Source organism: Bos indicus, chromosome 5 (genome assembly GCF_029378745.1).
Source record: "Bos indicus isolate NIAB-ARS_2022 breed Sahiwal x Tharparkar chromosome 5, NIAB-ARS_B.indTharparkar_mat_pri_1.0, whole genome shotgun sequence".
NCBI classification, from domain to species: domain Eukaryota; kingdom Metazoa; phylum Chordata; class Mammalia; order Artiodactyla; family Bovidae; genus Bos; species Bos indicus.
The window spans coordinates 107648604-107675925 of record NC_091764.1 but is presented as its reverse complement, the minus strand read 5'-3'; the positions used below and the strand labels follow the sequence as shown (position 1 = coordinate 107675925).

Genomic DNA, 27322 nt, shown 5'->3' with positions numbered 1-27322 from the left:
GGCAGTTGGGTTTTGGCTTTTGCATCTTATGGTTCATGACTTGCCCCAGCTGTGCGGGCGTGCCGCTAGTTTCAGTTCCTTACAGTTTCTTTGTATCTGTTGCTTGAAGAGATGAGGAGACACCTGTCCAGGTACACGCACGGCAGTAAAGGGTCCCAGGTCCCCAGTCCCCGCCTGTCTCATAATCTGCTTGCTTCCAGGTCTGACATCCGGGGACTCTGTGGCCCCCTGTGATGGTGGGCAAGGCTCCCTCATGCCTGCTGTACATTCATTCCCTGTGGGGTTGGGGTGCAGTGGAGGGGGAAGCTGCTTCCCACCCAGATGTCTTGGGAGGAAAGGGATTAGAGGGTTCCTAGGGGGGCAATAGGCCTCTCCAGTGGTGTTGGGAATGTGGGAACAAGAGCCGGCCCTCCTGGTGGTCTCCATCCCTGTGGCCAGTTCCCACAATTTTTCCAGAGTTTGCCTTGAGGTTTCAGGGTCGTGGGAGCAGGAAGCGCTGAGGTGCTAGGAGCAGCCAGTGGGGTGAGGGCTCCTGGTTCCCCTGGGAAAGAAGCCACCAGACCTGCAGGGGGAATGGGAGGAGGGGCAAGGAAAGAGTTCCCATCCCTCCTCCCCATCTCCCGAGCCCAGCTCCCTCATCCTCTTGCCACCCCGAGAGTGGAATTTTCCTGGTAGGACCAGTTCTGACTCCAAGCTGGGTCTTGGAGCTGATCTTGAACTGGACAGCCTTCTTGGGGAGTAAAGCAGTGAAAGTGTTAGCCGCTCACTCGTGTCCGACCCTGTGCAACTCCACGGACTGTAGCCCACCAGGCTCCCCTGCCCATGAGGTTTCCCAGACAAGAATGCTGGACTGGGTACCCCACCAGGCTCCCCTGCCCATGAGGTTTCCCAGACAAGAATGCTGGAGTGGGTACATTCTCTTCTCCAGGGGATCTTCTCGACCCAGGGATCAAACCCAGGTATCCCATACTGCAGGTAGGTTCTTTACCATCTGAGCCACTAGGGAAGCCCATGGTTCTTGACCAGGGGAGGGGTAAGGATAAGAATGCAGCCTGCAATTCCAGGCCATTGAGCTCCAGCTGGGCCTCTCCTCCCCATGGGGGGAGTGCCCTCCTGACCCGTCCTGGTGCAGGGGGTCTCTCCCAAAGCCAGCAGTGTCAGCCTAGGCCCCTGCAGGCTGGGCTTCCCACTAGGACAGGCACTCTTCTGAGCGCCTCCTGCACCTGGCCCGGCTGCCATGTCCTCCTCACTCTGGGGTCAAAGGACATGGAGTTGGTGGGAGGTGAGAGGAGCAGGTAAGGGGACCTGCTATCAGGCAGCTGCCAGGTGGCCAGGGCACGTGGAGCCCTAGAAGGAAGCAGCTCCAGGCACATGCATGGGAGGGGCTGAGCAGTGGGGGGCCAGGGGACAGAGCAGGCGTCCCCCAGAGCAGTCAGGGACTGGTGGGCCACGTGAGCAGCCCTGGGTGACCCCTCGAAGGGCCTTTCTCCCCACTCCCATCTCAGCCCAGGCCTGAGTCCGCACCTCCTGCCCTAAACCACCCCCACCTTCCTTCCAGGTGGCGCCGTGTTAATTTCTGCACGTCCACATATGGTGCTTGGTGGGAACTCCCAGAAAGCGAGGATCAGTCATCACGTCTATGGAGGCTGAGACGGGGTTGGGGGGCGGGGCGTGTCTGCCAGCCCTGCTGTAAGAGAATCAAACTGTGACAACTTTATCTGCTCCATGCTGAGGTGTGACAGGTCATCAACCCCAGAACCTGGAGCTAAACGCCGTGGGGTCCATCCTGTTATTATTCTAAATGGCAAACCTGAGTCCTCTTGGGCCGGGGTGAAGAGGGGGAGGGGGGCAATGCAGCCTGCAGGCTGACCAGGCCTGGGGCAGGACTCCTCCCCACAGGAGGTGTTCTGGACAGCAGCAGCCAGTGCCAGGGCACTTTTCCTCGCTATTGGGCTAGTCTTCTGGGGTCCTCCTGCAGCGACCCAGCCCTTAGCACTGCCCCCACCCACCCCTCAGGCTTCAGGAGCTGCCTGACTACCTGCTCCCCACTGACTTCCTTTCTCAAAAGGATGGTTTCCTAAGAGAGGCCCATTTTATTATTTCCTGAATAAAAGTGGTTTTTAAATGCATTCAAGATTTAGTAGGAATTTTCATATAAGTAGGCTTATATGAAAGTGACATTGTTAATTGCTCAGTCATGTCCAACTCTGGAGAAGGCAATGGCGACCCACTCCAGTACTCTTGTCTGGAAAATCCCATGGACGGAGGAACCTGGTAGGCTACAGTCCATGGGGTCATGAAGAGTTGGACACGACCGAGCGACTTCACTTTCACTTTTCACTTTCATGCATTGGAGAAGGAAATGGCAGCCCACTTCAGTATTCTTGCCTGGAGAATCTCAGGGACAGAGGAGCCTGGTGGGCTGCCATCTATGGGGTCGCACAGAGTCGGACACGACTGATATGACTTAGCAGCAGCAGCATGTCCAACTCCTTACAGCCTCATGGACTGTAGCCCCCCAGTCTCCTCTGTCCATGGGATTCTCCAGGCATGAATACTGGAGAGGGTTGCCATGCCCTCCTCCAGGGGATCATCCAGACCCAAGGATTCAACCGGGTCTCCTGTATTGCAGGCTGATTCTCTATCATCTGAGCCACGAGGGATGCCCATAGAAGGGAAATATGTGGCAGACTCGCCTGGTTTCCACCTTGTTCCATGCCTAGAGGTGGTCTCTGAGCGGCTTACCTGCCCTCAGACCCAACCTAGACCTTGTTGAATTTGTCTCCTTGTAGAGGCCTCAGCCCCTTGAGGCCATCCCTCTGTCATACCACCATCTGCTGTGTGAAAACACTGTCCATTTGTGTATTTTTATTCTTATTTTAAGTTGTTATTTATTTTTGTGGCCGTGCCACGTGGCATATATGATCTTAGTTCCCCAACCAGGGATCAAATCTGTGCACCCTATACCGGAGGCGTGGAGTCTTAATCACTGGACCACCAGGGAAGTCTCTATTTGTGTATTTTCGACGGCACCACCCAACATGAACCCCTGGAGAGCAGGCACTGTGCTCGGCCCATCACCACACATCCCTCACCCCTGGGCCCTCACCAGGAGCACACCAGGCACCAGGTGTGCTAAACCCTGTTGGATTTTCCGTCTTCTCGCACTGGCACCCGGCCCCTTGCTCTCAGCCAGAAACCTGTAACACCTGGGGGCCACCCTGTCAGAAGCATTCTAAGTCAGGGCTGATGAGCTTATTTCCACGTCTGAAGGGTCCCACGACGAGAGGCACTGGCCATAGAGCTCCGTCCATCCCCATGTGCAGTGGTTAAGTGGGTGACCCAGAGGGTCTGGGGTCCCTGTGGGTGTCTCCTCTGCTACCGGAGGGCTGCCCATCTCCTCCTTGATGACTGCAGAGGCCAGAAGACTTGCAGGATGGTGCCCCTTCCCAAGTCCCCACAGGGACAGCAGGATCCCATTTGGCTCTGGGCCCTCTCCCAGGCTTGGGCTGAGCTGGGTCCCCTCAGGGGTGCTCCCAAGGGACAAGTCCTCAGCTTCCTGGGTCAGAAAGTTCTCAGGATGGGCCAGGTCAGAGCTGGCCCCAGGCTTCTCCTGGAATTTCCCATTTCCTGGAAGGAGGGCGAGGGCCTGTTCCTTTGCACTTCCATGGGATAATGGGGCCCAGCCTGGGGTGCTGTCTGGATTTTTGGGTGCTCATTGCTCTGGTCACCAGGGGAGCCGGACACCCTCTTAGCAGGTGTCCCTAGACCAGCCATTCGGGCCAGTTGCTTCTCTCCCTCAGGCCTCAGCTTTGCTGGAGGGCTTCTCCTCTCTGCTCTCCTGGGAGACATGGCTCTGGGCGTGCCCCTGCCTCATGGTGGTGGCAGGCAAGGGCCTTGCATGCAGTGTGACGCTGGCCCCAGGCCACCACGTCTCCCTCCAACTGGGATTTCAGTCTTGCATTCCACATCTCAGCAACTCAGGCCTATGCAGGGCCTTGGCTTCCCTTCCAGCTCCAGCAGCCTGCCATGGGCTCAGTAGATGTTTGCTCCACTCTAGTCTGTGGCTCCATCACTTTTCCTGACAGTTTTCTCCCAACCCTTTCACCTGGGCCTGTCCCCCTCCACTTCAAGAGGGTACACCTGGGGCTTGTCAACCCAGACCTTGTGATGAGAAAGTCAGGCTTCGGAGTTGACATTTGGAGAAAATCACCTGAGGCTGAGGACCAAATGTGATCAGTGGGACCTTGACACCAGCATACCCCTGGCGTCTCTCACGGAAAACCAAGCAGGGCCTCTATCGTGGAACACCAAGTCCTAACCCCCGGACTCCCACTCTGCTGGGTGCACGTTGGCTGTCGTGGTGCTCCCTTCATGTCCTAGTCTCCTAGCTGTGCTGGTCGCCACTGAAACCTGCTTTAACTGGCTGGGTGTGTGTGGGTGTCAGTGGGGGTCACTCCATGTGTCTGTATGTGTGTTGGTGGGGGTCATTCCCTCTGTGTGTGTGTTGGTGGGAGTCATTCCATGTGTGTATGTGTTGGTGGGGGTCATTCCCTGTATGTGTGTGTGTGTGTGCGGGTGTTGGTGGGGGTCATTCCCTGTGTGTGTGTGTGTGTGTGTGTTGGTAGGGTTCACTCCATGTGTCTGTATGTGTGTTTGTGGGAGTCATTCCCTCTGTGTGTGTGTTGGTAGGGGTCATTCTATGTGTGTGTGTGTGGGGGTGGGGGTGATTCCGTGTGTGTGTGTGTGTTGGTGGGGGTCATTCCATGTGTGTGTGTGTTGGTGGGGGTCATTCCGTGTGTGTGTGTGTATGTGTTGGTGGGGGTGATTCCGTGTGTGTGTGTGTGTTGGTGGGGGTCATTCCGTGTGTGTGTGTGTTGGTGGGGGTCATTCCATATGTGTGTGTGTTGGTGGGGGTCATTCCGTGTGTGTGTATTTGTGTTGGTGGGGGTCATTTGGTGTGTGTGTGGGGGGGGGTCATTCCGTGTCTGTGTGTGTGTGTGTGTGGGGGGGGGGTCATTCCGTGTGTGTGTGTGTTGGTGGGGGTCATTTGGTGTGTGTGTGTGTGGGGGGTCATTCCATGTCTGTGTGTGTGTGTGGGTGGGGGTCATTCCGTGTGTGTGTGTGTGTTGGTGGGGGTCATTCCATGTGTGTGTGTGTGTGTGGGGGTCATTCCGTGTGTGTGTGTGTTGGTGGGGGTCATTTGGTGTGTGTGTGTGTGGGGGGTCATTCCGTGTGTGTGTGTGTGTGTTGGTGGGGGTCATTCCATGTGTGTGTGTGTGTGTTGGTGGGGGTCATTCCATGTGTGTACATGTAGGTAGGGGTCATTCCGTGTGTGTGTTGGTGGGGGTCATTCCGTATGTGTGTGTGTTGGTGGGGGTCATTCTGTGTATGTGTGTCGATGGGGGTCAGTTCCTGTGTGTGTGTGTGTGTTGGTGGGGGTCATTGTGTGTGTGTGTCAATGGGGGTCATTTCCTGTGTGTGTGTGTGTGTGTTGGTGGGGGTCGTTCCATGTGCGTGTGTATTTTGGGGGGGGTCATTCCCTGGCCCTGCACCCAGAGCTCTGACCAAGTGCCTGTCCATCAGATAGTTCCTCGACCCATTTTTATTGTTTTGTTTTTGCATTTTTGTTTCGATTTATTTTGGCTGCAGTGGCTCTCCCTTGCTGCACGCAGGCTTTTTCTTGTGATGAGTGGGGCTCTTCTCTTACTGTGGAGCACGGGCTCCAGGTCTTGCAGGCTTCTGTAGTTGCGGCACTCGGGCTTAGTCGCCCTGCGACGTGCAGGATCTTCCCAGACGACACTGGCAGGCAGATTCTTAACCTCTGGACCACCAGAGGAGTCTGCCCCATTTGTGCATGAAGGGGCTCCCTGACTGTGTCACAGGGGGACACCCTCATGGCCAGAGGAGGCCCAGTTGGTGCCCTCAGCCTCTGTGGTCTCACTGAGATCTGATTTGCGGTAGACCCCCTCTTGGGGTACGAAAGAAACAGAACCGACACAGTTTGCTCAAGTGACATATTTCAATATAATCTCTAAAACTCTATGAATTGAACAGATAAAATACCTCTGGGCTATTTTGTTACAAAATATTTGCCATTTGGATTCGTCGCTGGGTGCAGCCACCTTGCTTTTCTTGCCCTCGAGAGGCTGCTCTCGACGGGTGAGGGGGCGTACGTGGCGACGGCAGGGGTGCAGCGAGGATATATGTACAGCAGGACACGGGGACAGACAGATCGGTGGTTGGCGGGGAAGCCTACTGGCACACTGTCGTCTGGCAGGCTGTGGGGCCAGGGGGGGCGGACTCAGGGCTGAGCACGTGGGCGGGTGCCTGTGCACACCAGCTCCAGCTTGGAGGCAGGCTGGCCCCGCAGGGTGGGGGAAGCTAGGTTCATCTTCATCTCCGGCTCCTGATTCTGCAGGTGGGGACAAATGGGTGAAACCGGGAAGGGGCCAGGTCCCCAAAGTAAGGCCTGGAGCACGGACAGAGCAGGGCCACCTTGGGGTCAGTGCGCATCTGCCCAGGAGGCCACGTCTTAGGGGCTTGAGCAGCACTCCACGGGCCCCTCGGTAGGGGCTGGGGGGCAGGAGACCAAGAGCACCTCCACTGGGCCTTCCCGGAGGGTGGGGTCCCTGCCATGGCCACGGCTGTGCAGAGGGCCCGAGGCTTGTCCCAGTTGTCTGGGGGTCGGCTCTGGGGTCTGGCACAGAGGCGGGCCCCAAGCCTAGCCGTTTGGCCCATCAGAGGAGGGAGGTTCAGAGGCTGGGAACTCTGCGCCCCCAACTGTGAGGAGGCCCTGCCGCCCCCTGTCCCAGGCCTGCGGGAGTTAAAGCCCCTCACAGCTCAGGGTCGGCTCCACATGCTGCTGACTCCTGCCTGGTCTGCTTCCTGGGGCCAGCATTCCCAGGGCGCCACTGGGGCACAGGGCAGCCACAGCAGTGACTGGGGGGAAGGGGAAGGGGTGGCGGGGGGGCACGCTAGGGGTGAAGCCCTACCTGGGGAAGGCCACTCAGACACCTGAGCTTCGCATCCTCAGTGGAGAGGACCGCGCATGCGCCCGCCCTGAGCGCGCCGCCCCCCACCCCCCCGGCTGCTGGTCCTGACCTGGAAAGTCTGGGCATCGGCAGACACTTTGTCAGCTGTGTGAGCAGATGACAAGGGGCCCCACGACCCCCACCCCGCAGACACATCCTTTTCCTTCTGAGCCCACGTCCCTGCTCCCAGGCCCCGGGCACTGGGCATGTGAACCTGAACCGTGCCGCCCCATTGGTTGGCCGCTCCATTTGGAAAGGCTCTGATTGGAGCCACCCTGTTACAGAAAAGACACGGGAGGGGGGCCAGGACAACGAGGACTCGGTGGGGGGGCGGGGGGGGCACAGACGGGCTCAGGCGGTAAATTGATCACACGTTATGGACACGGGCTAACAAAGACAGAGCCAGAAATACACTCACTGGTGACATCACAGTAACGCCTGTGCTCACACACGTATACACGAAACTAGGCCACCTGGGATCTCTGAGAGGAGGAGGAATCGTGCCTCCTTGCGGCCTTGGGCCTGCAGCTGGGGCGCGGGGTGCGGCTGGGGAGAAGTGAATTCACTCTAGGTCCCGACTTCAACTGCCATCTCTCGGGAGGTCTCGGACCTGGGGCCTGGAGTGGCAGGACCCTTAGGGAGGTCGGCAGTGTGCTGTCAGCTCAGGACCAGAGGAGGGTCCAGCCTGGCGGGGGACAGACCATCCCTGGAAGGGCTGTGACTGGGGCGGGCCGGCCTGCGCTCAGAGGGGTCGCACAGAGGCTGGCCCTGGCTCTGCCAGGCGCTGGGGAGATCAGCGAGCCCTGCGTGGTGCTCCTTCGCGGTTTCGAGGGTGTAGGGACACTTGCAGCCACCCCTACTGGACACGGGCCTGCTGCCTTCTGGGGTGGGGGCAGGCATTAGGAGCGCTAGTTGAGGGCGATGGTGCAGGGGGGAGATGCTGAGCCTCTGAGCACCTGCTTCAGCTTGGGTGCTTCTGCGTGGGCACCTCTCAGCCATTCTGTGTCCACAGCCCTCGTGGAGGCCACAGAAGATATTCTGGGGTCAGAGTGGGGAGGGGGAGCCCGACCTGGGTGGGAGTCCTTGCCCTGCTGGTTGTGTCTGCCCCTGGGCAAACCCGGCTTCTTCCTCTTTCTGCGTCTACATCGGGAAGACCCAGCTCTCCTGTGTGTGTGCGTGTTTATGCTCTGGGCACACACGACACTCTTTGGGGCTTAGAGAACAAGAAACTCTATAAGAGGTGCATTTTGCAGCTACGTGACCTCACAATTCCTTGGCTCTGTGGACCTGACTGAGAGAGAGCTGAGGGGCGCCCCTTCCCTTCCCCGTTTCCTGAAATCTCAGCAGCCCCAGGGCAGGCAGTGCCCCAGCCCCTGAGGAAGCAGGAGAAGCGCCCCCAGCCCCGGCCCCCCGCCCCAGGCCAGATGGGTCATCGTCCCCGGGGCACAGAGGAGCGGCCTCCTGAGACCACTGGACTGAGGGGCAGGAAGGGGCATCAGAGAGACCCACCCCTTTCCCCAGGCCTCCCCCTGACTTGGCTGCTCCAGGGATCCAGGGCCAACCGGCCCCCACCCAGTGCTGGAGCAGGAGCCAGACCACCTTCCATGCGAGGCTCGGGTGCTAGCCCATAGCTGTCACACCTGCCTGCCCGCCCTGAGGGCCAGGGCCTGGCAGACCTGGCCCAGGAAGCTGGTTAGGCCCTCAGCTCCTGTCGCCCTCAATCCCTGGTCCAAGCGGCTGGAGGGGTGGTCAGGGTAGAAGAGGCCTAGCTGTGCAGGGCTGGGTGGGGCCCCAGGGAGCCAGGGAGGCCGGAGATTGGAGGGGAGGGCTGCTCAACTGAGGAACGGAAGCTTGGGCTGAGCAAACCAGGTGCCAGGGATGGGAATGCTCTCTCCAAAATGACAGCGATGGGTGACCAGGAACGCGGCGTGCCGGGCGTGGGGAGCAGCGGGCGGAGGGGCAGTGGGGGCCCTGGCATGGCCCCCTCCCTCTGCGACAGCAGCATGGGGGGCGGGCATGTCTACACCAGGCTCCTGGAGCCACTGGAGCAGCGACGTTGGTGCAGCAGGGAGCCAGGCGGGCAGAACTGGTGTGGGTGGTTGTAGGGGGGTGGGGGTGGGGGCAGCGGGGGCCGGTGGACCACCTTAAGTGGGGAGCCTGGGCCGCCCAGGGGCGTGGAGCCGCAGGAGTCGGAGGAGGCTGGGGCATAGCAGGAGAGGGCCTGGCTCAGGAGGGGCTCCATGCGGGCCAGGCAGGGCTTGTCCAGGACAATGACCTTGACTATCTGCTGGCACTGCACCAGGGTCCCGGGGGGCGTGGGCGGCGGCGGCGGCGGCGGAGGTGGGGGCTGCTCCCTCGAGGGGCTAGGCTGCAGGTCTGGCAACGGCGCTCCCCTCTCGGCCCCCGGCCCGGAGCTGTGTGGGGACACCTGAAGCCTGTTGTGAATTGACACCTAGTTTAGAAACAGCCAGAGAAGTATGAAATGTTACAAGACTAATTCCCAGCTGCTGGGACTGGCCTCCCTCCCGGGCCTCCCTCCCCGCCCACCCCCCAACCCTTTCCCAGCTCCTGTGCCCACGAGGGGTTCGCAGGCCCCACTTCCCATTTCTCCACCACCTAGAGGGCACCCGGCTGCCAGGCAGAGGTGCTGGGCTCGGGCGGAGCCCAGAGCCTGCCATGTTCTGCTCCAGCTGAGCCTCCTGGCTCCTGTCTGTGGGGTGGGCAGTTGGACCAATGGACTCGGGTTATGCAGTCTGATCTCACAGACCTGCTGGGCGGCCCTGGGCCACGCGGGAGCACCCACTAGCCTCCCCACTGGCCTCAAGCTGGAAAAGCAGGAGTAGCTCTACCGCTTCCCTATCTCTCAGGGGTGTGTTGGGGACACGAGGACAGGGTCAGGAGGCAGGTGGCTTTCAGCCTTGCAAGCCCCTCCCCTCCCACCAGCTTTGTTAGAGCGAGGCCTCATCGTCACTGTAGAATCACAAAGGTGTCTAAACTCCAGAATTCCAGGGACCCCGAGGGGTGGTCCAGAGACCTGCCCCATCCTCCCAGACTCCCCAGGGCCATGCCCACACATTCGAAAGCAGAGTCCAGCCACAGTCAGGTCCTTAGCTGCCTTTCTGGCCCAACCTGGGTCCTGAAGAAATCTGCCCTGCTGCCAGAGGGGGAACCCAAAGGACCCCCATTTTTCCCCCTGGGTTGGAGTGTGAGGGCGTGGTCCCTCCCTCAGCCCATGGAGGACACTGGGGACTAGCCTGTCCTCTTCTTGCTAGCAGGGATGGTGGAAGAAATAGCAGGATTCTGGAAGGAGGAGGGTTTAATTAATTCCTCATCCCTCCAGCGCCCCAGCCTGTAGATGTGACACACAAGCCTTTCTGGACTCTTGGACCTTTCCAGGGGTGGCTGAGACCCTTATCTCTGGGGTTGCTTCCGTCTGTCCTGGGGGCATCACCCCTCAGGCTCAGGATGGGGGAATACTAAGGCTGCAAAGGAGGGGACCCTATAGCCAGGCTAAACCACGATGGCCCTGCCCTACACTATCTCAGAGCCCTAAGCCAGCAGGTCCTGACCCTATTTATTGGCAAAAGGTGCAATGTCAAGAACTCCCCCTTCCTGGGTCCGGGTGCTGCCCTGATGGGTCACTTGGCTCTCCAGTCCTGCTCCTTATCCCCTGACTCCAGCCCTGTTTCTTTGGTTTTCACAAGCCCCCACTGCCAGGGTCTGCAGGCCGTGGGCTCTACTCTCCATTCTCAACCTTTACCTTGGCAGCGTTTTCTAGGCCTGAGCTTCTTCCCCCAACTACTCCCTGCCCTATTCCAACAAAGGAGTCCCCAAGCCCCTCAGTGCCCCAGACAGGGCAGAGCAGGGCTGCGTCTCCCTCCCTCTTGGGGAGTCCTCTGTGGTCCTCATTGGGACAGAGGCTTCCTTCCATCCACTGGGGGGTGGGAGGCGGCTCTTTTCCCCACCTGCTTTGAGTTATTCTGAGTTATTCCCCACTCTATTTCGAGTTATTCTCCGGGAGAAAGTGGCCTGAGACTGTGGGGTCAAGGTTTCTGCTCACTGCTCCCAGACTTGACTTTACCGCAGCCCCTCTCGGGGAAAATACCTGACCGCCCCGGTTGAGACCCTCGAGCCCCACCGTGGCCGCAGCTCTGGTCTCACCCTGCGCCTCCTCCGCTCCCTGTCCCTGATCCCTGCTCCGCTGTCTGCACCTCCCTCCGCCCCACCCAATCTGGCCCATCCTTATCTTTAATCGTTAGTAAGTGAAAAGCAGGAAGTGACAGCAGAACATTCTCTCATTCTGACCCCCCCACTCCCTGCTGATGAAAGAAAGAAGAGAGAAGGGAAGGGATGGAACATGAGTAGCAAGCCTGACAGCTCAGACAAGCTGGAGAAGCGCCTGCCAGCAGGCGGCCAGGCAGTGACTGGGTGGGGGGCGGAGGACGCAGGAGCTTGGGGTCCAGCAGAGAGGTGGGCGGCGAGGCTACCCTCGGTGCAGGGGAGCGGAGGCTGGCGGGGCCCTGGGGCTAGCCTTGCAGATAGCCACGTGGCCCTCTGGACCGGGGAGGAGGGGGCAAAGGGCCCCCAGACCGTGGTCCTCCCTGGGCAGGGGCTCGAAGGCATGGGCAGGGCTGGTAACTTGTAGTGTTTATCTGCAAGGCTGGAGAACGGGCAGCTGCAGGAAGATGGGCAGGGGGGTGGTGGTCGCGGAGGATGGAATACCCACCCTGGGGGCTTGCCAGCTGCCGGGGCAGGAAGCTCCTCCGTGTGAAGGTGCCTCCTCCAGACACAGGTGTGTGGGGGGTGGGGGGCTACGGGGAGAGTGAGGGTTTCCTGGGGCTTCCCCAAGTTTAGTCGGGCTGGGGCAGGGCTCCTCCCTCAGAGCCCTAAGAGGGGGCTCCTCCAGCTTGGAGTGGGGGGGTCTGTGTGAGCATGAGGGGCCCTGGAGGCCTGGCAGAAATGAGTGAGGGGCTCACGGCTTCCAAGGGGAGCCAGTGGGGAGGGCTGGGGTCCCCAGGCTTGCAGGGCGACTACATGCCCCCTCCCAGGTGGCGCTCTGGGCTGGCAGGGACCAGCTGCTCCTGTCACTCCACCAGTCCCTTCCCTCCAACTTGGAGGGTCTTCAGACACAGCAGCGCCCACCCCACCCCGACAAGGAGAAGCCCTAAGACAACCCCGGTCCCATCTTGCCTCACTTCCTCCGGCACATCCCACCCCGTGGCCAGCTTTCCAGGTGGCTCAGCTGTGTTGAGCAGACACTGTATCCTCCCAGCCGCCCCGACTTTCCCCAGAGGCGTCGACTCGGGGACTGGACCTGAGGGGTGATTCTCAGAGGGGCCAGACTCCCTCCACAGAGGCTGGCAGGACGTGGAGCATCAGGACCATAGCATGTGCGGGGCGGTGGGTTCAGGGGGCTGTGGAGGGATGCTGTGGGCCTGCTGGGGGCTTCATCTGCACGTGTTAGTCTGGGAGCTCAGCCTGGGGGGCTCGGTGGGCTGGGCATCCGGGGAACTGGAGGGGGCACTGTGGCTTAATTAGGCGCTGGAAGAGTGGCATTACCCATGCTAGCAGTAACTTTTAATTGTATCTCTTGAAATTGGTAATATGGTGAGTCGGGCTGGGGAGGCATTGATTAAAACCTGAGAAGAGAAACAACAGAGACAGTGAGAAGAGGACGGGGCACGCAGACACACTCACCTGGGCGACCAGGCCTCCACTCACCTCCACCGAGCTCTCCGCCGCCTTCTCCCCCGCGGCCGCCGCTTCCCTTTTGGCTTTGAATGCAAAGAGCACAGGGCTCACTCTCCACGGCCCTGTTCCTGCACAAAGCCCTGCCTACCCACGCCGCCACCCCACCCCACACCTCCCAACCTGGCATCCTTCTGGATCCTCCAGGGGCCCCACAACTGTGTGGGGCGGTGGACTTGGTGCCTGAGCCCAGCTCTGCCACTGAGCAGCTGTGTGGCCTTGGGCAAGATGCTACACCTCTCTGGGCCCATTTGTTCCTTGCTGGGTATTGTCGAATCTCCTTCACCTTTATCAGAGCCCCCGACGGACTGTGCAGAGTGGCTGTGAGGAGGCCTTGGTTCTCAGCTCCTGGGGGCTCCTGAGTGTCTGTGGCACAGACCCTGTGAGGGAGGGGCCCCATTCCTTTCTTGTTTCTGCTACCGAGCTGAGTGCTGAGGATTCAGTGAGCTGCATGCACCCCAGGGCAGAGCCTGGTGCAGGTAAGAGCAGTCTGTGATTGCTACCAGGGATTTCTTTTTTAAAAACATTTATTTTTTTTGGCCGAGCCCTGCAGCATGTAGGTTCCTAGTTCCCTGACCCAGGGAACAGACCAGTGACCCTGCATTGGAAGTGCAGACCACTGGACCACCAGAGAATTCCCCGTCTATGAGGGCTTTCTTTTTCTTTTCCATTAATTTTTATTGGAGTACAGCTTTACAATTCTATGTTAGTTTCTGCAGCAAAGTGAATCGCCCATACGTATACACACTGCTGCTGCTCAATCGCTCAGTTGTGTCCAACTCTTTGTGACCCCACGGACTGTAGCCCGCCAGGCTCCTCTGTCCATGGGATCCTCCAGGCAAGAATACTGGAGTGGGTTGCCATTTCCTCCTCCAGGGGATCTTCCCAACCCAGGGATTGAACCTGCATCTCTTGTGTCTCCTGTATTGGCAGGTGAATTCTTCACCCCTGAGCCACCTGGAAAGCCCCAGACATATATATATACATCCCCTCTTTTTTTGGATTTCCTTCCCATTCAGGTCACAACAGAGCCCTGCGAAGAGTACCCTGGGCTGTAGAGTAGGTTCTCATTAGTTATCTCTATTATACAGAGAAGTGTATATATGTCAATCCCATTCTCCCAATTCATCTCACCCCTCCTTCCTGCCTTGGTACCCATACATTTGTTCTCTACATCTGTGTCTCTATTTCTGCTTTGCAAATAAGATCATCTATACCTTTTTTTTTTTTTTAGATTTCACATATATGCGTTAATATATATGAGGGCTTTCTGATGGGCCTGGCACACCCTGTGTACCCCCGGGGACAGCTTGAGGACTTCTTCCAACTCAGTCACCCCTGACTCCCTCCCGCACCCCCAGCAACATCCTAGAGCCCTCTGCCAGGGCCCTCTGATTTCTCACATTGCTGGGAGGGCGCCCATTCCCTCCAATGCCCACCCCTCTGCTTTCTGTAACACAAGAGGAAGCTGGGCTAATGTTTGGAACCAAGGACCCGCTGGGGAGGGAGCTAATGGATGAGGCCCTGGAGATGCACATTGCCGCGGGGGGAGGCCGGGGGCTGCAGCTACCCCCAGAGACGGGCTGTGCTGCAGAGAGTGGGACGGGGTGTTCAGGGATCAGCCACAGCTGAGGTTTGACTCTGGCGTTTAAACAGCTGTGTAAACAGGCATGTGCTGTGACCTCAGACATAAAGGGGCCTGCTGACAATGGGGCAGGTGGAGAATTAGGAACTCATGGTGCCGGGTCAGACCCACACACAGAGGAGACATCACAGTGAGGGTCTCCATGAGCAAAAACCGTGCTTGGAAAACCAATCTCATCTCCCAGCTGGTGGGGCTGGTCCTGTGATGCTGTCACAGCATCTCGGCGCCGTGGCCGTAACCGGGGGGGTTTGGGACCAGCATGGAGCCCACTGGAGGCTCAGCTCAAACTGACGTCCTGCTGGGACCCTGGTTTCCCAGGGCTTGGCATGAGGCACACAGCAGGCGCTCAATAAGAGTTCATTACTGTAAGGATGAATGGCTGAATTAATTAATTAGTGAAGAGTCTCGGATGGTTTGCTAGGGTGTGTTGGGCTGGGATTTAATTCTCATGCCACCTCTCCTTCTGATTCTTTTTTCTTTGGGGGCACGTCTTTTCCCTGCAGGTTGGGGGAAGGGAAGGGGCCGGGGACAGAAAAGTAGGAGGGGGGCCAAGGGAAGGGAGGAAGAGGTCTACAGAACATGGCCACAGGTGACAGAAAATCCGAAGCCGGCTGAATTCATCTGGAGTGAATAATTCAACCTGGAGAAACCATTTGAGACACTGGGTTTGAGGGTTCATGTGGGTTTCGGGAGGCTGACTCAGGCCTGGGATGAGAGAGTGCTGGTGGCCCCTTAGGGAAAGGTCTGGAGGGGGCAGACCAAGATTTCCAGACCCTTCTGGCCACCTTTCTTACCTGCTCCTGGCTGCAGATGCCCCTACCCCGCACACCAGCAGTCGGCAGAGAGCGAGGGGCCCAGGGTCCTGACACCTCCAGGAGGACAGTGACGTTTGTCAGTAGACACATTTCTCACTCGCCCTTCACCCACTCCCACTGCTGAGGCCCCAGGAGGCTGGGCCGTGTAAAGCAGCATCTCCCTCACCCAAATCTCCCAGGACCCCAAGGCTGGGGCCCCAGGTCTGGAACTCACCTGTGGGCGATCCTTGCTTGGATTGTGGGTCTCCCTGGGACCCCCCGGCCTTGAAGGAGAGAGTCTTTGTTCCTTGCTGCTTCTCCAGCTCCCCTGGGAAACGGAGAAACTCATGAACAGAGAGAAACCTGGACTCCAGCACACAGAGGGGTGAGAAGGGATGAGGGGAGAGTGGGGGGGAGTGGGAGAGGGGGTCCCGAACACACGGCACCCACTTCCCCACTTCATGGCAGGCCCAGTGCCCTCTGGAGCCTCAGCTCCCCCTCCAGAGGCAGGGATGCCAGCCCCTGCTCTGACAGCCCAAGAGGAGGGGGACGAGGCGGACAAGATGGGGGTGACCACCTGGGTCTGCATCTTGGCTCCAATGCTGCCCGGCTGTGTGGCTTCAGGCGGATTACTTAACCTCTCTGTGCCTCTCTTATGGGGACAACAGTACTTCATAGGATCATTAAGAGGGTTGCAGGAGAAAAGACATCAAGGCACTCAGGGCTTGTCAGGCACTTAACACACATCAGCTCCTAGGACGACATGGAAGGCTCATATGGTGTAGTTAGCGCCTCACCACCGCTGGAGCCGTCCTGTCGGCCCACCTTGTCCGCCGGCCGAGCTCCCCTGAGAAGGGAGTACCCAGCCGCCGAGGCTCCGGTGGGTACCTGTCTGCTTTGCTCTTTTGTTGTTCAGTCGCTCAGTGGTGTCCGACTCTTTGCGACCCCATGGACTACAGCACACCAGGCTTCCCGGTCCTTCACCATCTCCCGGAGTTTGCCCAGACTCATGTCCATTGAGTTGGTCTGCCTGCTACTCAGCTTTAATTCCTCTCTCTAGACTAAAAACCGATTCCTTCCTGTCTGTCCTCAGTGGTGCTGGAGAAAGGCCAGTTACCCTCCTTGGGGGTTCGACAGCTGTTATTACATCCCTCCTCGGTTCCTCTTTTCCAGGAGACATCACTAACGTTCCCTGTGTTAAAGCTATTCCCTTGGGTTCCATTTTTGCCTCGCTAGGGGGCTCCCCAGGTGGTGCCAGTGGTAAAGAATCCACCTGCCAAAGGAGACATGGGTTCAATCCCAGAGTTGGGATTTCCCCCGGAGAAGGGAATGGCGACCTACTCCAGTTTTCTTGCCTGAAGAATCCCATGGACAGAGGAGCCTGGCAGTCTACAGTCCAGGGAGTCGCAAAGAGTCAGACACAACTGAACACGCACGGACTCTAGCAACTAGTCGCCTGTAATCTGGGGACACCGGCTTGCAAACCCCAAACCAGAACCATTTGTGCCGACTGCCTGAACCACACCATCAGTCAATACTCAGTAATTTTACTGAACCGAGAGTTGCTCCTCTCTCCCTTAGAGGGGCTGCCTTGGTTTTGGAGAAATCACCAAGGAGCCCAAGGAACCTGGGTGCCAGTCTTGTTTTGTCACGGACTGCGTGAATTTGGGACCACTTCCTTAAGTTCTGTTGACTCAGTTTCCTTATTTGCAAAATGAAGATACTACTACTCAGCTACTGGAAAGATGTGGCAAGAATTAAATAATTCAACAGGCGCAGCATTCAGCCCAGGGCTAGGCACGTAGTAAGGGCTTGATAAACAGGAACGCTGGCTGTTGTTTTCCTTTTTCTCTTTTCTTTCCTCCTGGCCTTCCTGAGCAACTCCTCCTCTTTGCTCAGCTTTCTTCTCTTTCTCTCCGCCGGAAGAGCAGGAGCAGATGTGAGCCCTCCCCCTCTTCCCTCAACCTCTGGACAGCAGGAGAGGATATTTGCCCTTAGCACCCAGATCCTGGCGATATCGACCCCTTTGTTCTCAGAGGGGCAGAGGGGCTGATGGGGAAAGCGGCCATGCGCAGCCAGGCTGGTGCTGCCTTGGATGCTGGGCTCTCCAGCTGCATCTGGAACATTCTGACATTGTGACAAGGTGAGGGTGTGTCCTTGAGAATGTTCTAGACCAACAGCTAAGATGGCATTGGAAAGAGTCTGTTATGCCCCTGAAGTCACACTGCCCACCTATAGCAGAAAGGGAATTTATACCCTTCCTGCACCAGGCATTAATAAGTTAAGTTATATGCGCTGGTCGGGAGAGTTTTTTGTTTTAACCTGATTTCATTGCTGTCTTAGGAAATTAGAGACAGAAACTAGCCTCTCATTTTCAGACTGGAAAGTACGTGAACCTCAGAATCAGACTCCAGTGCAACTGGTCGTCCGCTTCTAATATGCACCTTAGACTATGCACCTTAGACACATCCCTTAACTGCTCTGTCTCATTTTCCGTAAGGCCATGAGTCCTTGCAGCCTCCCTCTGGGCACACCTAAACAAGCTGCCAGGCACACAGCAGGCGCTCCAGGGATGCTCGTGAAACATTATCACCTGGCGCATTGGCACTCTGCTCAAAGCTCCCACTGCCTTTTCTTCTGCCTAAGGGGTTTAGACCAATTTTGAACTACTTTTCCACTAAGTGGCCATGCAAGGCAGACCTGGAGTCTTTTTATTTTCTGTTGGAGTTTCTGAATCCATTCTTATTTAATTTTCCTTTAAAGGCTCTCTGAAGCTGCCGTGATGCTCCATGACAGGAAAGCGTGCATGTGGGCAGAGACCGCAGGTTGTCACTGCTCTTGTCTTGAACCCAGAAGCCACCGGTAAACCACCCAGATGGATGAAGTGGCTCTGAGATTGTCTACAACGCCTGAGCGACATCAATGAGAGCAACCAAGAACAGGCACTCCTTGGAGGACAGAAAGACAGCTCTAAGGCGAGGGACAGTCAGAAAGCCAGCCAGGGCTCTTCAGGAAGACGATGTTATAAAAAAAAATTAAGTGGGGGGATCCTTACAGGTTAAAAGGCATGAAAGACAGGAAACAACCAGCTGTGATGTGGGGATCTGAACTGGATCAGGGAGGAGGCTGTCCAGGGAGATTGGGTCAGAATCTGCCCGGAACGCCTTGGTGTGCATGTCTGTCTTTAGGGCCGGCTCGTTTCCTGGTCCTGCTCAAACCCAGCGAGTTCTGTGGCTGAGGGGCCCACAGGGAGCCCCACAGCCTAGCTACACGTGCACACACCCTTGCGTACCTCGGTTTAACTGTGAAGCCTCTATCAGCCGTGATGGCGCAGTGGGGCAGGGGGCGGGGAGGGCTTGGGAAGGCAGAGGGGCCTTGCTCACCCACACTCACTCCACAGAGGGGTGTCTGTCTACGAGCGACCCTACTCCTGGAGCCAGGCCACCCAGGGGTCTGAGGTGAGGCGTCCTTACACTCTATCCGGATCTGCTCCAGCTCTGTCACCTCAGCGATGGACTCCTTCAGGTCTTCCACAAACTTCTGCATCTCGTCCAAGCCCAGGGCGCAGAAATGCAGCACCTGCTTCTTCTCGGAGCCCGAGAGCGGGGTCACCAGGGTGATGCCGTGAGAGTAATCTGGAAGCCAGACCCCAGCCGCCACGGGCCGTGAGCAGCCGCAGGCGAGGCCTGGGCCCTGGGGTGCCTGCCCCTCCCCTCCCCCAGCCCCGGCCACATCCGCAGACGACAGACTTACACTCGTTCTCAAAGAGGTGGAACTGCATGCCCAGCAGGCCCACGGACCTGCAGAAGGTGTACGTGGAGGAGCTCTTCTTCTTGGGGCAGAGTTTGAGAATCTGTCCAAGAGAGGGAGATAGACGTGCACTGACGGGTGTGCGCTCGTGTGATAAACATGCCTCACACACCCAGGGGCTCTGGTGAACACAAGTGAATACACAGAAAAGGACAGGCACGCCCAGGCAGACTTACACACTTAGGATACATTCACACACACGTATACACACGTGCGTGCACACATACATATACGCACAATATACCGCATGAAGCCGTCCAGCGGCCCTTCCCACTGCATCTAACACGCAGCCGGACTCCCGGCCTGGTCTGTAACCCCCACCTCATCTGGTCCCTGCTCTGCTCAGGCCAAGCCATCCTTTCTGTGGCTTGAACAGAGCAGGTGGGTCCCACTGTGGGTCTCTGCACCAACTATTTCCTTGCAGCTTCCAGCATGGTCGGCTACTCTCCTCACTTAGTGCTGTGCTAAGCTGTTTCAATCACGTCCGACTCTTTGCAACCCCATGGACTGTAGCCCGCCAGGCTCCTCTGTCCATGGAAGTCTCCAGGCAAGAGTACTGGAATGGGTTGCCCTGCCCTTACCCAGGGGAATCTTCCCATCCCAGGGATGGCACCTGGTTCTCTTAAGTCTCCTGTGTTGGCAGGCGGGTTATTTACCACTAGCGCCACCTGGGAAGCCCCTCCTCACTTAGCAGCTGCTGCTGCTAAGTCACTTCAGTCGTGTCTGACTCTGTGTGACCCCATAGACTGCAGCCCACCAGGCTCCCCCGTCCCTGGGATTCTCCAGGCAAGAACACTGGAGTGGGTTGCCATTTCCTTCTCCAATGCATGAAAGTGAAAAGTGAAAGTGAAGTCTCTCAGTTGTGTCCGGCTCTTAGCGACCCCATGGACTGGAGCCTACCAGGCTCCTCCATCCATGGGATTTTCCAGGAAACAGTACTGGAGTGGGGTGCCATTGACTTCTCCCCCTCACTTAGAGCTTGACTCAAATACGGCCTCCTTAGAGACCCCTTCCCTGACCACCATTTCTAACAAACAAAAACAAAATGAAAGAAGAAAAATCTCGGCCTCAGGATGCCGGGGTTGCGGGAGGAGGACCCTCGGGATCCATAAGTCAATCAATGGGTCAGCCCATTAAAGCACAACAAGCCGAAAGGCAGTGAAGAAATGCATACACAGGTGACGGCAGAAACTGGTACTTTTTTTCTTAACGGGGCAGTGCAGCGTCTCAACCACTGGACCACCAGGGAAGTCCCCGGTATGTGTTTTGAGGATGAAGTAGTGTAAGGACTGGACAGTGAGTGGGCAGGCCACATTTGAGGTGGGGGGACATCTGCACTGAATGAGGGGAGAGAGGGGGTCATGCAAGGTCTGGGAGCTTTTCAAGCAGATGATGAGCAGCAAAGTCAGGGTGTGAGACAGAGAAGCCTGGTGGGCTAAGTCCATAGAGTCACACAGAATCAGACATGACTGAAGCACACATGCTCTGTGTTCAAAGAGCGAAGGCTAAATGCCCCATAGATGTATAGACATGTACACGCACGTGTGTGTGCGCACACACACACACACACACACACGCCAGCATTCCCCTGGACCCAGGGACAGTACCGGCTGCTCGCAGACCCCCTGCACCTCCCAGGCTGCGGGACAGATGGACGTGCAGCCCTGTACCCTCCAGCCCCAGGTATCTCATTATGACGGGGAGGCAGACGCTCTGGGATCTAGTCCATTCCCACCAGGACCGGGAACCCAGAGCAGATAAGCTCTCTGTGCCTTGGCTTTATAACCTACAGAGTAGGAACGATCCTGTCTGCCCGGGCCATCACCTGTCTGCTCTGAACACAGAGCATGCGTCATATCTGATTCTGTGTGACTCTATGGACTTAGCCCACCAGGCTTCTCTGTCCATGGAATTCTCCAGGCAAGAATACTGGAGTGGGTTGCCATGCCCTCCTTCAGGGGATCTTCCTGATCCAGGGTTCGAACCTGAGTCTCATACGTCTCCTGTGTTGGTAGGTGGGTTCTTTGAACACAGGCATCCATACAATGACTATTTAGTGAGTGTCCCAGGCATTGTTCTAAGTGCTAGAAAGCAGGGGAGAACAGGATCTGATCTGTCTCCTCTCCATCCCCCACCACCCTTCCCATCCATGACTCATCCCAGGCTGTGGAAATCGGCTGCTGGGTGTGCAGCACCCTGTGGGGAGGGGTCCCCTGAGCCCCTCCCTGCTCAGACCCTGGCTCTGCTCCCCGCTCACCACCAGCAGGTCGTTGAAGAGGAACACCTCCCTCTGGTGCGCAGCCTGCTTCTGCAGCTTGTTCACGTCCGTCACCTCGAAGAGTCGGCTGCAGCAGACCAGGCGGCGATGTGGCACAGAGAGAACCTGGGGGGGGGGCACACAGTGCTCAACAGGGGGTGGGGGAGCCGTCACCCCCTAGCACCAGTTTCCAGAAGAGCAGATGCAGGCCCGGTTTGACCCTGAACCTCCCCTCTCCTCCCCCAGGGCTCTCTCCCCTTCCTCACGCTCCTTGGGGATCAGGGCTGGGCAAGAGGGGTTCTCGATGCTGGGAAGAAGTAAGAGGATAAAAGACAGAGAAAGGACATTGAATACAGTCTCTGGGTCTTCCCTGGTGGCTCAGTGGTAAAGAATCCACCTGCCAACTCAGGGGACACAGGTTTGATCCCTGATCTGGGAAGATCCCACAGGTTGCGGAGCAATTAAGCCCATGCACTGAACCTACCGAAGCCCGTACACCCTAGAATCCAGGCTCCATAACAAGGAGTAGCCCCTGCTCCCCACAACTAGAGAAAAGCCCCCAAAGCACCAAACACCCAGCATGGCCAAAAATGAATAAATAAATATTTTTAAAAAGAGAGAAAAGAACCTCTGGATCGTTCAAGTCCCATCACTGTGCACCCTTCTCCCTCCGAGTCCTCCTCGAGGGCACCCCCACATTCTGTGCTGTGCTTCTCTGTACTGCACACCCAGACACGAGTGTGCAAGGCAGGGAGGGGGTCCCGGGGACACTGGAAACCTGCTCTAGTGTATGAACCAGCTCCTGGCGGGCATCCGCAAGCCTGACAGAGGCTGCGACTTCAGCATGAAGGGCTCTAGCCAGGAAAGGCTGACCCCGCATGAATGGGTGGAGGAGTCCAGCACAGAGCCTCCAGAAAGTTCCCCAAACTGCCCCCTGAGCAAGCCACTGGGGAGGAGGAACCAGAGAGATCAGGGTTAGAGATGGAGGCCAGACCTTTATGTCTGCGGTATACGGAGCTTCTGTGGACATCTCGAGAGGACTGCCCTTAAAAACCACTGCAAACTTGGAGCAAACTGTGACCCGGGGCCACAGCTCAGGGGCACCTCAAGGGTTTGAGACCCCACATCGAGAGCCTGCTTGAGCCCATGTCCTTCCTTCTCTTCAGTAGATCATCCAGGATGCCCAGGGTCTATTCCACTCCAACCTCCAGAGGCTTCAACCCAAGAGCCTGGACAGTCTTACCCAGGACCTCACTTCCACCCCTCCCACTGCAGGAGCTGGTCAAGGTGGCGATGAGGAGATAGGCAGGTGGAAGGAAGAGGGTGCAAGAAAGAAAGGAAGAAAGGGAAGGAGCTGGAGACAGGGGCTCTGTGGCCCGAGGTGGGGGGCAAGTGATCCCTCACCCCTTCCACTTCCACCCCTCCAGCTCCCTGCCAGCTGAGCACCATGACCCCACGGTGGGCACTTACAGTCTTCATGCCCACGATGGACTTCTCCACCTTGGTGACGTACGTGACGTGGTCCTCATTGGACCTGAGCTCCTTCTGCTGAATCCTCTCGTAGATGCCGACCACCAGCTCCCTGGGGATGTCGGCACCGTCATCCACACCTGAGGATGAGGAGTGGAGAAGGGAGGGGGTCGGGGGGTCAGGGGCTGGAGCCAGAGAGGGGAAGCCCGCTACCTGAGTGACGCTCCCCAAGGGTGGCCTTGATTTGGCCCTGTCCCTGCTCCAAAGCCTTCAGTGGTTGGCTTCACATCCCTGCTGAATTAGAGATGACCTCCCTGGCCAGAGCACCTGCTGTATGAGGGCTCAGCACGTGTCCCAGCCCCACCTCCAGGTGCCCCACAGCCACAGTCTTGGCTCCTACCTCCCAGGCCTCCTCCTCATCTCTGATCACAGCCTCGGGCTCCTGCCTTTGCTCCCCCTAGCATCTCCCGCTCCGGCCCCACCATGAGGGCACTGCCCGTGTGCTGTCTTGTCTCTTTCAGGCCCTCCCCTCCCCTCCACAGGGAGCTCAGTGATTAGTTGTCAGATGGTGAGAAGATCCCCTCCTTGCTGGGAGCGCAGGGAGGGGTGGGACATTAAGTGAAGGAGAGCAGGGCAGCCCCCGCAGTGATGCAGTAACAAGACCACCACCCGTCTCCCACTTCATGGTAATGATCAGACTCTGGTGACAAAAAACACCAGCAGGAAGTACACCAACATGAAAACAACTTTCCCCGGGAGGGAGAAACAGAAGCAATAAACAAAATCTTCCTTCTACTTTTTCTAAATCTTCTTTTAACGATTATATACTCCTCTTTTCAAGAGGGGAAAATGAAAAATAAAACATCCTGGGCAAGTGCTCTCCAAGCAGTTTTCTTAAGTGTCGAGAGGACATTACACCTTCTATGAGTGACTCTCTGGATTGACCCCGTGTCTTCCACATCTGAGCTTGGTTCTGAGTTGGGCAGATGAACCAAGAAGCACCCCCCAGGGCCCCTGAAAGAAAACAGGCTGCGGCCAAGAGGAGCAGGGCAGGGGCTGAGCACACGGGGCTCCCAGGTAGAGATGGCAGGTTGCACACCTCTGCTCCTTCTGAACGCCCCGGAAAAAGGAATCGGCAGAGACGGAGGAAGAGGCAGGGGCACCAGGGGACCTGAAAGTGGGTGAATGAGCACATGATCCGCAAACCTGGGAAAGTGGAAATGGAAACCAGCAGAGGGATTAGAAGGCTCAGAACCATCAAGGGCTCTGGAGCTGGCAGAGCCCTGGAGGTGAAGGTGGGCTCGAAATAGGAAGATCAGTTGAAAATTAGAATAAAAGGCAGTTAGACGTCCCCGCCCCTTCCTCCACTCCAAGCCTTCATTCTTTGGAAGGGATGAACCAGGAACTCTGGGCTGGTGGACCCCAAGCACAACCTGTTGGAGAAGGAAATGGCAAGGCACTCCAGTATTCTCACCTGGGAAATCCTGCAGACAGAGGAGCCGTGGGGGCTACGGTCCATGGGATTGCGAAGGGTCGGACACGACTGAGCAACTGACATTAAGCGCAACCAAGACTGAGAGTCTGTGCTGAAAACCGGGGGATGGAGCTGATGCCTGTGTATTAGGAGACCCCCGCGAGCCCACTTCCCACGCAGCTCTCAGTGCTGGCAGAGAGACTCACCCGCTCTGGGCCACAGATTAGACATTTCTCTTCTGAGGGATTGAGCATCCCAAGGGAAAATATCTAAAGATATTGCAGTCACTTCTCCCCGTGAAACAGCTTAATGAAATGTCGACATGAGAAAGCCCACCAGTCGGCAACCCCACGCACACTTGGAGCTTTAATCAGCCTTTTAGTGGCTCACTGCTAAATGTTGGATGGACAACCAAGTTTCATTCGCTGTGTATGGAAAGTCTCCAACACAAGAGAGGAAAAGTACGGGGAAAACTGAAAAAGGAACTTAGAAGAAAGCGAGGAGAAACCAAAACAAACAAGTGCAAACGTGAGAAGATGTTGCATCTACGAAACAGGAACAAAAGGCTCTGAAGAGCAGCACTTAGCAGAAAAGAGTTCTTGAGAGTGAAAAAGATGACCGCAGAAATGAAAAGTTAAGCAGGAGATCTGAAAGAGAAAGCTGAGGGCCCTCTTCAAGAAAGTCAAACAAGAAGACAAAGATGGCAGACAGAAAGTTGCCGTCAGAGGCTCAGACTGGGAGGTCTAACATCTGGAACACAGGAGTTCCAGAAACAGAGTCCAGAGAAAAAGGAGAGGGAAATGATTAGATGCAATATTTCGGAGGCATGTGTTTCTAGACTATTAGTAAAAGGAAGAAACTGGTTCCCAGCACAGTGGGTGAAGAAAGAGCCAAAGAAGGCACACGATGATGAAACTCAGAACACGAAGGACTCCCCCGATGCCCAGCATGCTAGCAACCTCCTGGGCCAAGACAGCAGTTCCAGTGCCCTTGACCACCGGGGGTGACAGCCTTCCGTGGGGGTCTGAGACTCCCGGAACGACTCTGAGCAGGTTCTGGATCAGTTGAAAATTAGAATAAAAGGCAGTTAGACATCCCCGCCCCTTCCTCCACTCCAAGCCTTCATTCTTTGGAAGGGATGAATCTCCACTGCCTCCCCTACCTCGCAGGTTCCGGATAAAGTCCTCCAGCATCATCTTGCGGTCGGGCTTGATGTTGGGGCTGTACATGTCGGTGTTGAGCAGGATGATGGCGAAGGCCAGGATGAAGATGGTGTCCGGGTTGTGGAACTGCTGCACCACCTCGGGGTTGCACATGCAGTAGCGCTGGCTGCGGTGGGGACACGCGTGGGGCATGCGGTGGGGACACGTGTGGGGCATGCAGTGGGGACACGCGTGGGGCGTGAGGGCCCTGCCTTCCCCACACTCTGGAGAGGGGGGCACTTGGGAACATGTCCGGTTTTCTGAGTGTGGGCTTAGGCCCAGGGGGGCTCCCCATCTCCACTCTTTGGCCCCCATTCCCACCGAGGGGACAGGGCAGGTGTCACGCACCCAAAGACCCCAGACACCCCCTCCCCAACAGTACCAGCCTCAGACTGATGCTCAGTAAAAACCCGCTGGTTGATGGGGACACACGAAGTGCCACCAGGCCACCTGGAGGCCAGATGCTGGTCCAGCTCAGAGAGCCCCAGAGGTCTGCCTGCTTCTTTCCTCCCCTCCTGCCCCCCTCCCACCCTCCCCCGCCCAAACCCCAACCAGCCCTCTAGGGACTCCTGTCCTCAGCTCACAGCCCGGGCTGCTTCCTCCATTCCCTGGGCGTGTGGGGGACTCCTGCCCCCGGCTGGCAGCCCCCTACTTCCCCCACACCCAGCGTATGTGAGGGCTGGGGAGGACCCACCTGAAGGCCTCTATGAGCCGCTCCACCTTCTGGGCCTCACCCTGCACACGGATATGGGCCTGGAACTTGCGCAGGGCCTCGTCCAGCTCCATGGCAGAGAAGTCCATCTCGTCCACCACGCAGCTGAGGCCGGGAGGGGAGAGGGCCATGAGGGCAGTGACCAGACCTCCCTCCACCAGCCAGAGCTGGGAAGGGGGGCAAAGCCCCCCTGCTGGCCAGACAACCCCTCCCTGAAGGAAAGGCGAGACTTGGGGGTCTGAGACCAACCAGGAGGGACTTACCCATGCCAGGGTCTCCTGCCATAGCCCAGGAGGACCTCCTCACCCTGCCTCCCCTCCCAGACAGCCCTGCAAGGTGCTGGCTGAGGGTCCTCCTCCCACTGCCAGAACCTGGGGCCCAGGGCGGCAGCCGGCAGTCCAAGGCTTCCGGCTAAGAGGATGCTGAGCCCAGACCTCCCGCCTCCAAATTCCAGGGCCTCTCCTCTCAGCCCCTGAGCATCCAGAAGTCAGAGATTTAAAAGGTGAACACAGTTTCCTCTCCTATCCTCTCCAAGGCCTGTCAGGGGCCTGGCTTTCTCCCCACTTTCCGTTCCATTTGGGAGTCTCCTCTTACACAACCCCTCCAGTGTCTGAGCGTTTGTAGCCGAGCAGACTGCCCACCCCCAAGCAAGTGACAGGCCAGCTTAACCTCCTGGCCCCCAGCGCATCTGGCCTTGCCCTCCTGGGGCACCCTGTCCCCAGGATCATGAGCATTGGGGCAGGAATCTGGGCCCCACAGAGCAGCAGGCTTGACGCCCCCGAGGGCCACAGAGGCTCCCGCGTGGAGCTGACGTGTCCTTTTCCGCACACACGTGCCGCTCCGCTTTTCTCCGTCCTGGTCACCCCACACCCGCCCCATGCTGCCCTCTCCTGGTTCCCACAGGATGCAGAGAGTGGGGGGGTTTTCCTGAACACAGGGGAAAGAAGTAGAAGGGTACCATCAGAGGATTGACAAATCCAGTTTGTTTGACGATGGTTTCTCTGGTGTTGGGGGAAAATGAACGTACAGGGAAGGGCAGGAGCAATAGAGAAGCAGGGGCTGTCAGGATGCACCTGCAGAGGGCCAGGCGAGAGACGGGGCTAAATCGGAACAAATCAAATGGACCCGAACGGACCAGGCCAAATCAGAATCTGAGAGACATCCTAAAGGAAGAAC

General features: G+C 57.5%; 1 protein-coding gene across 9 annotated transcripts in view; it reads right to left on the bottom strand.

Moving 5' to 3' along the window:
* Nucleotides 1-6003: 6003 nt before the first annotated feature.
* Nucleotides 6004-27322, bottom strand: part of IQSEC3 (IQ motif and Sec7 domain ArfGEF 3) — a 92072-nt gene continuing 70753 nt past the window's right edge. Inside the window, exons 6-15 of one of the 9 annotated variants that reach the window (XM_070790310.1) lie at nt 26129-26251; nt 25395-25561; nt 22759-22898; nt 21289-21414; nt 18975-19074; nt 18695-18856; nt 15457-15549; nt 12756-12808; nt 12594-12673; nt 9400-9469 (exon numbers count right to left, since the gene is read on the bottom strand). In XM_070790310.1, coding sequence (XP_070646411.1) covers nt 12599-12673; nt 12756-12808; nt 15457-15549; nt 18695-18856; nt 18975-19074; nt 21289-21414; nt 22759-22898; nt 25395-25561; nt 26129-26251 — 1039 coding nt within the window. In that variant the 3' untranslated portion in view covers nt 9400-9469; nt 12594-12598. Of the gene's footprint in view, nt 9487-12589; nt 12674-12731; nt 12809-15456; nt 15550-18694; nt 18857-18974; nt 19075-21288; nt 21415-22758; nt 22899-25394; nt 25562-26128; nt 26252-27322 lie in introns of those variants that run through there. The other 8 variants (XM_070790309.1, XM_070790307.1, XM_070790306.1 and 5 more) reach the window with 8 other exon arrangements.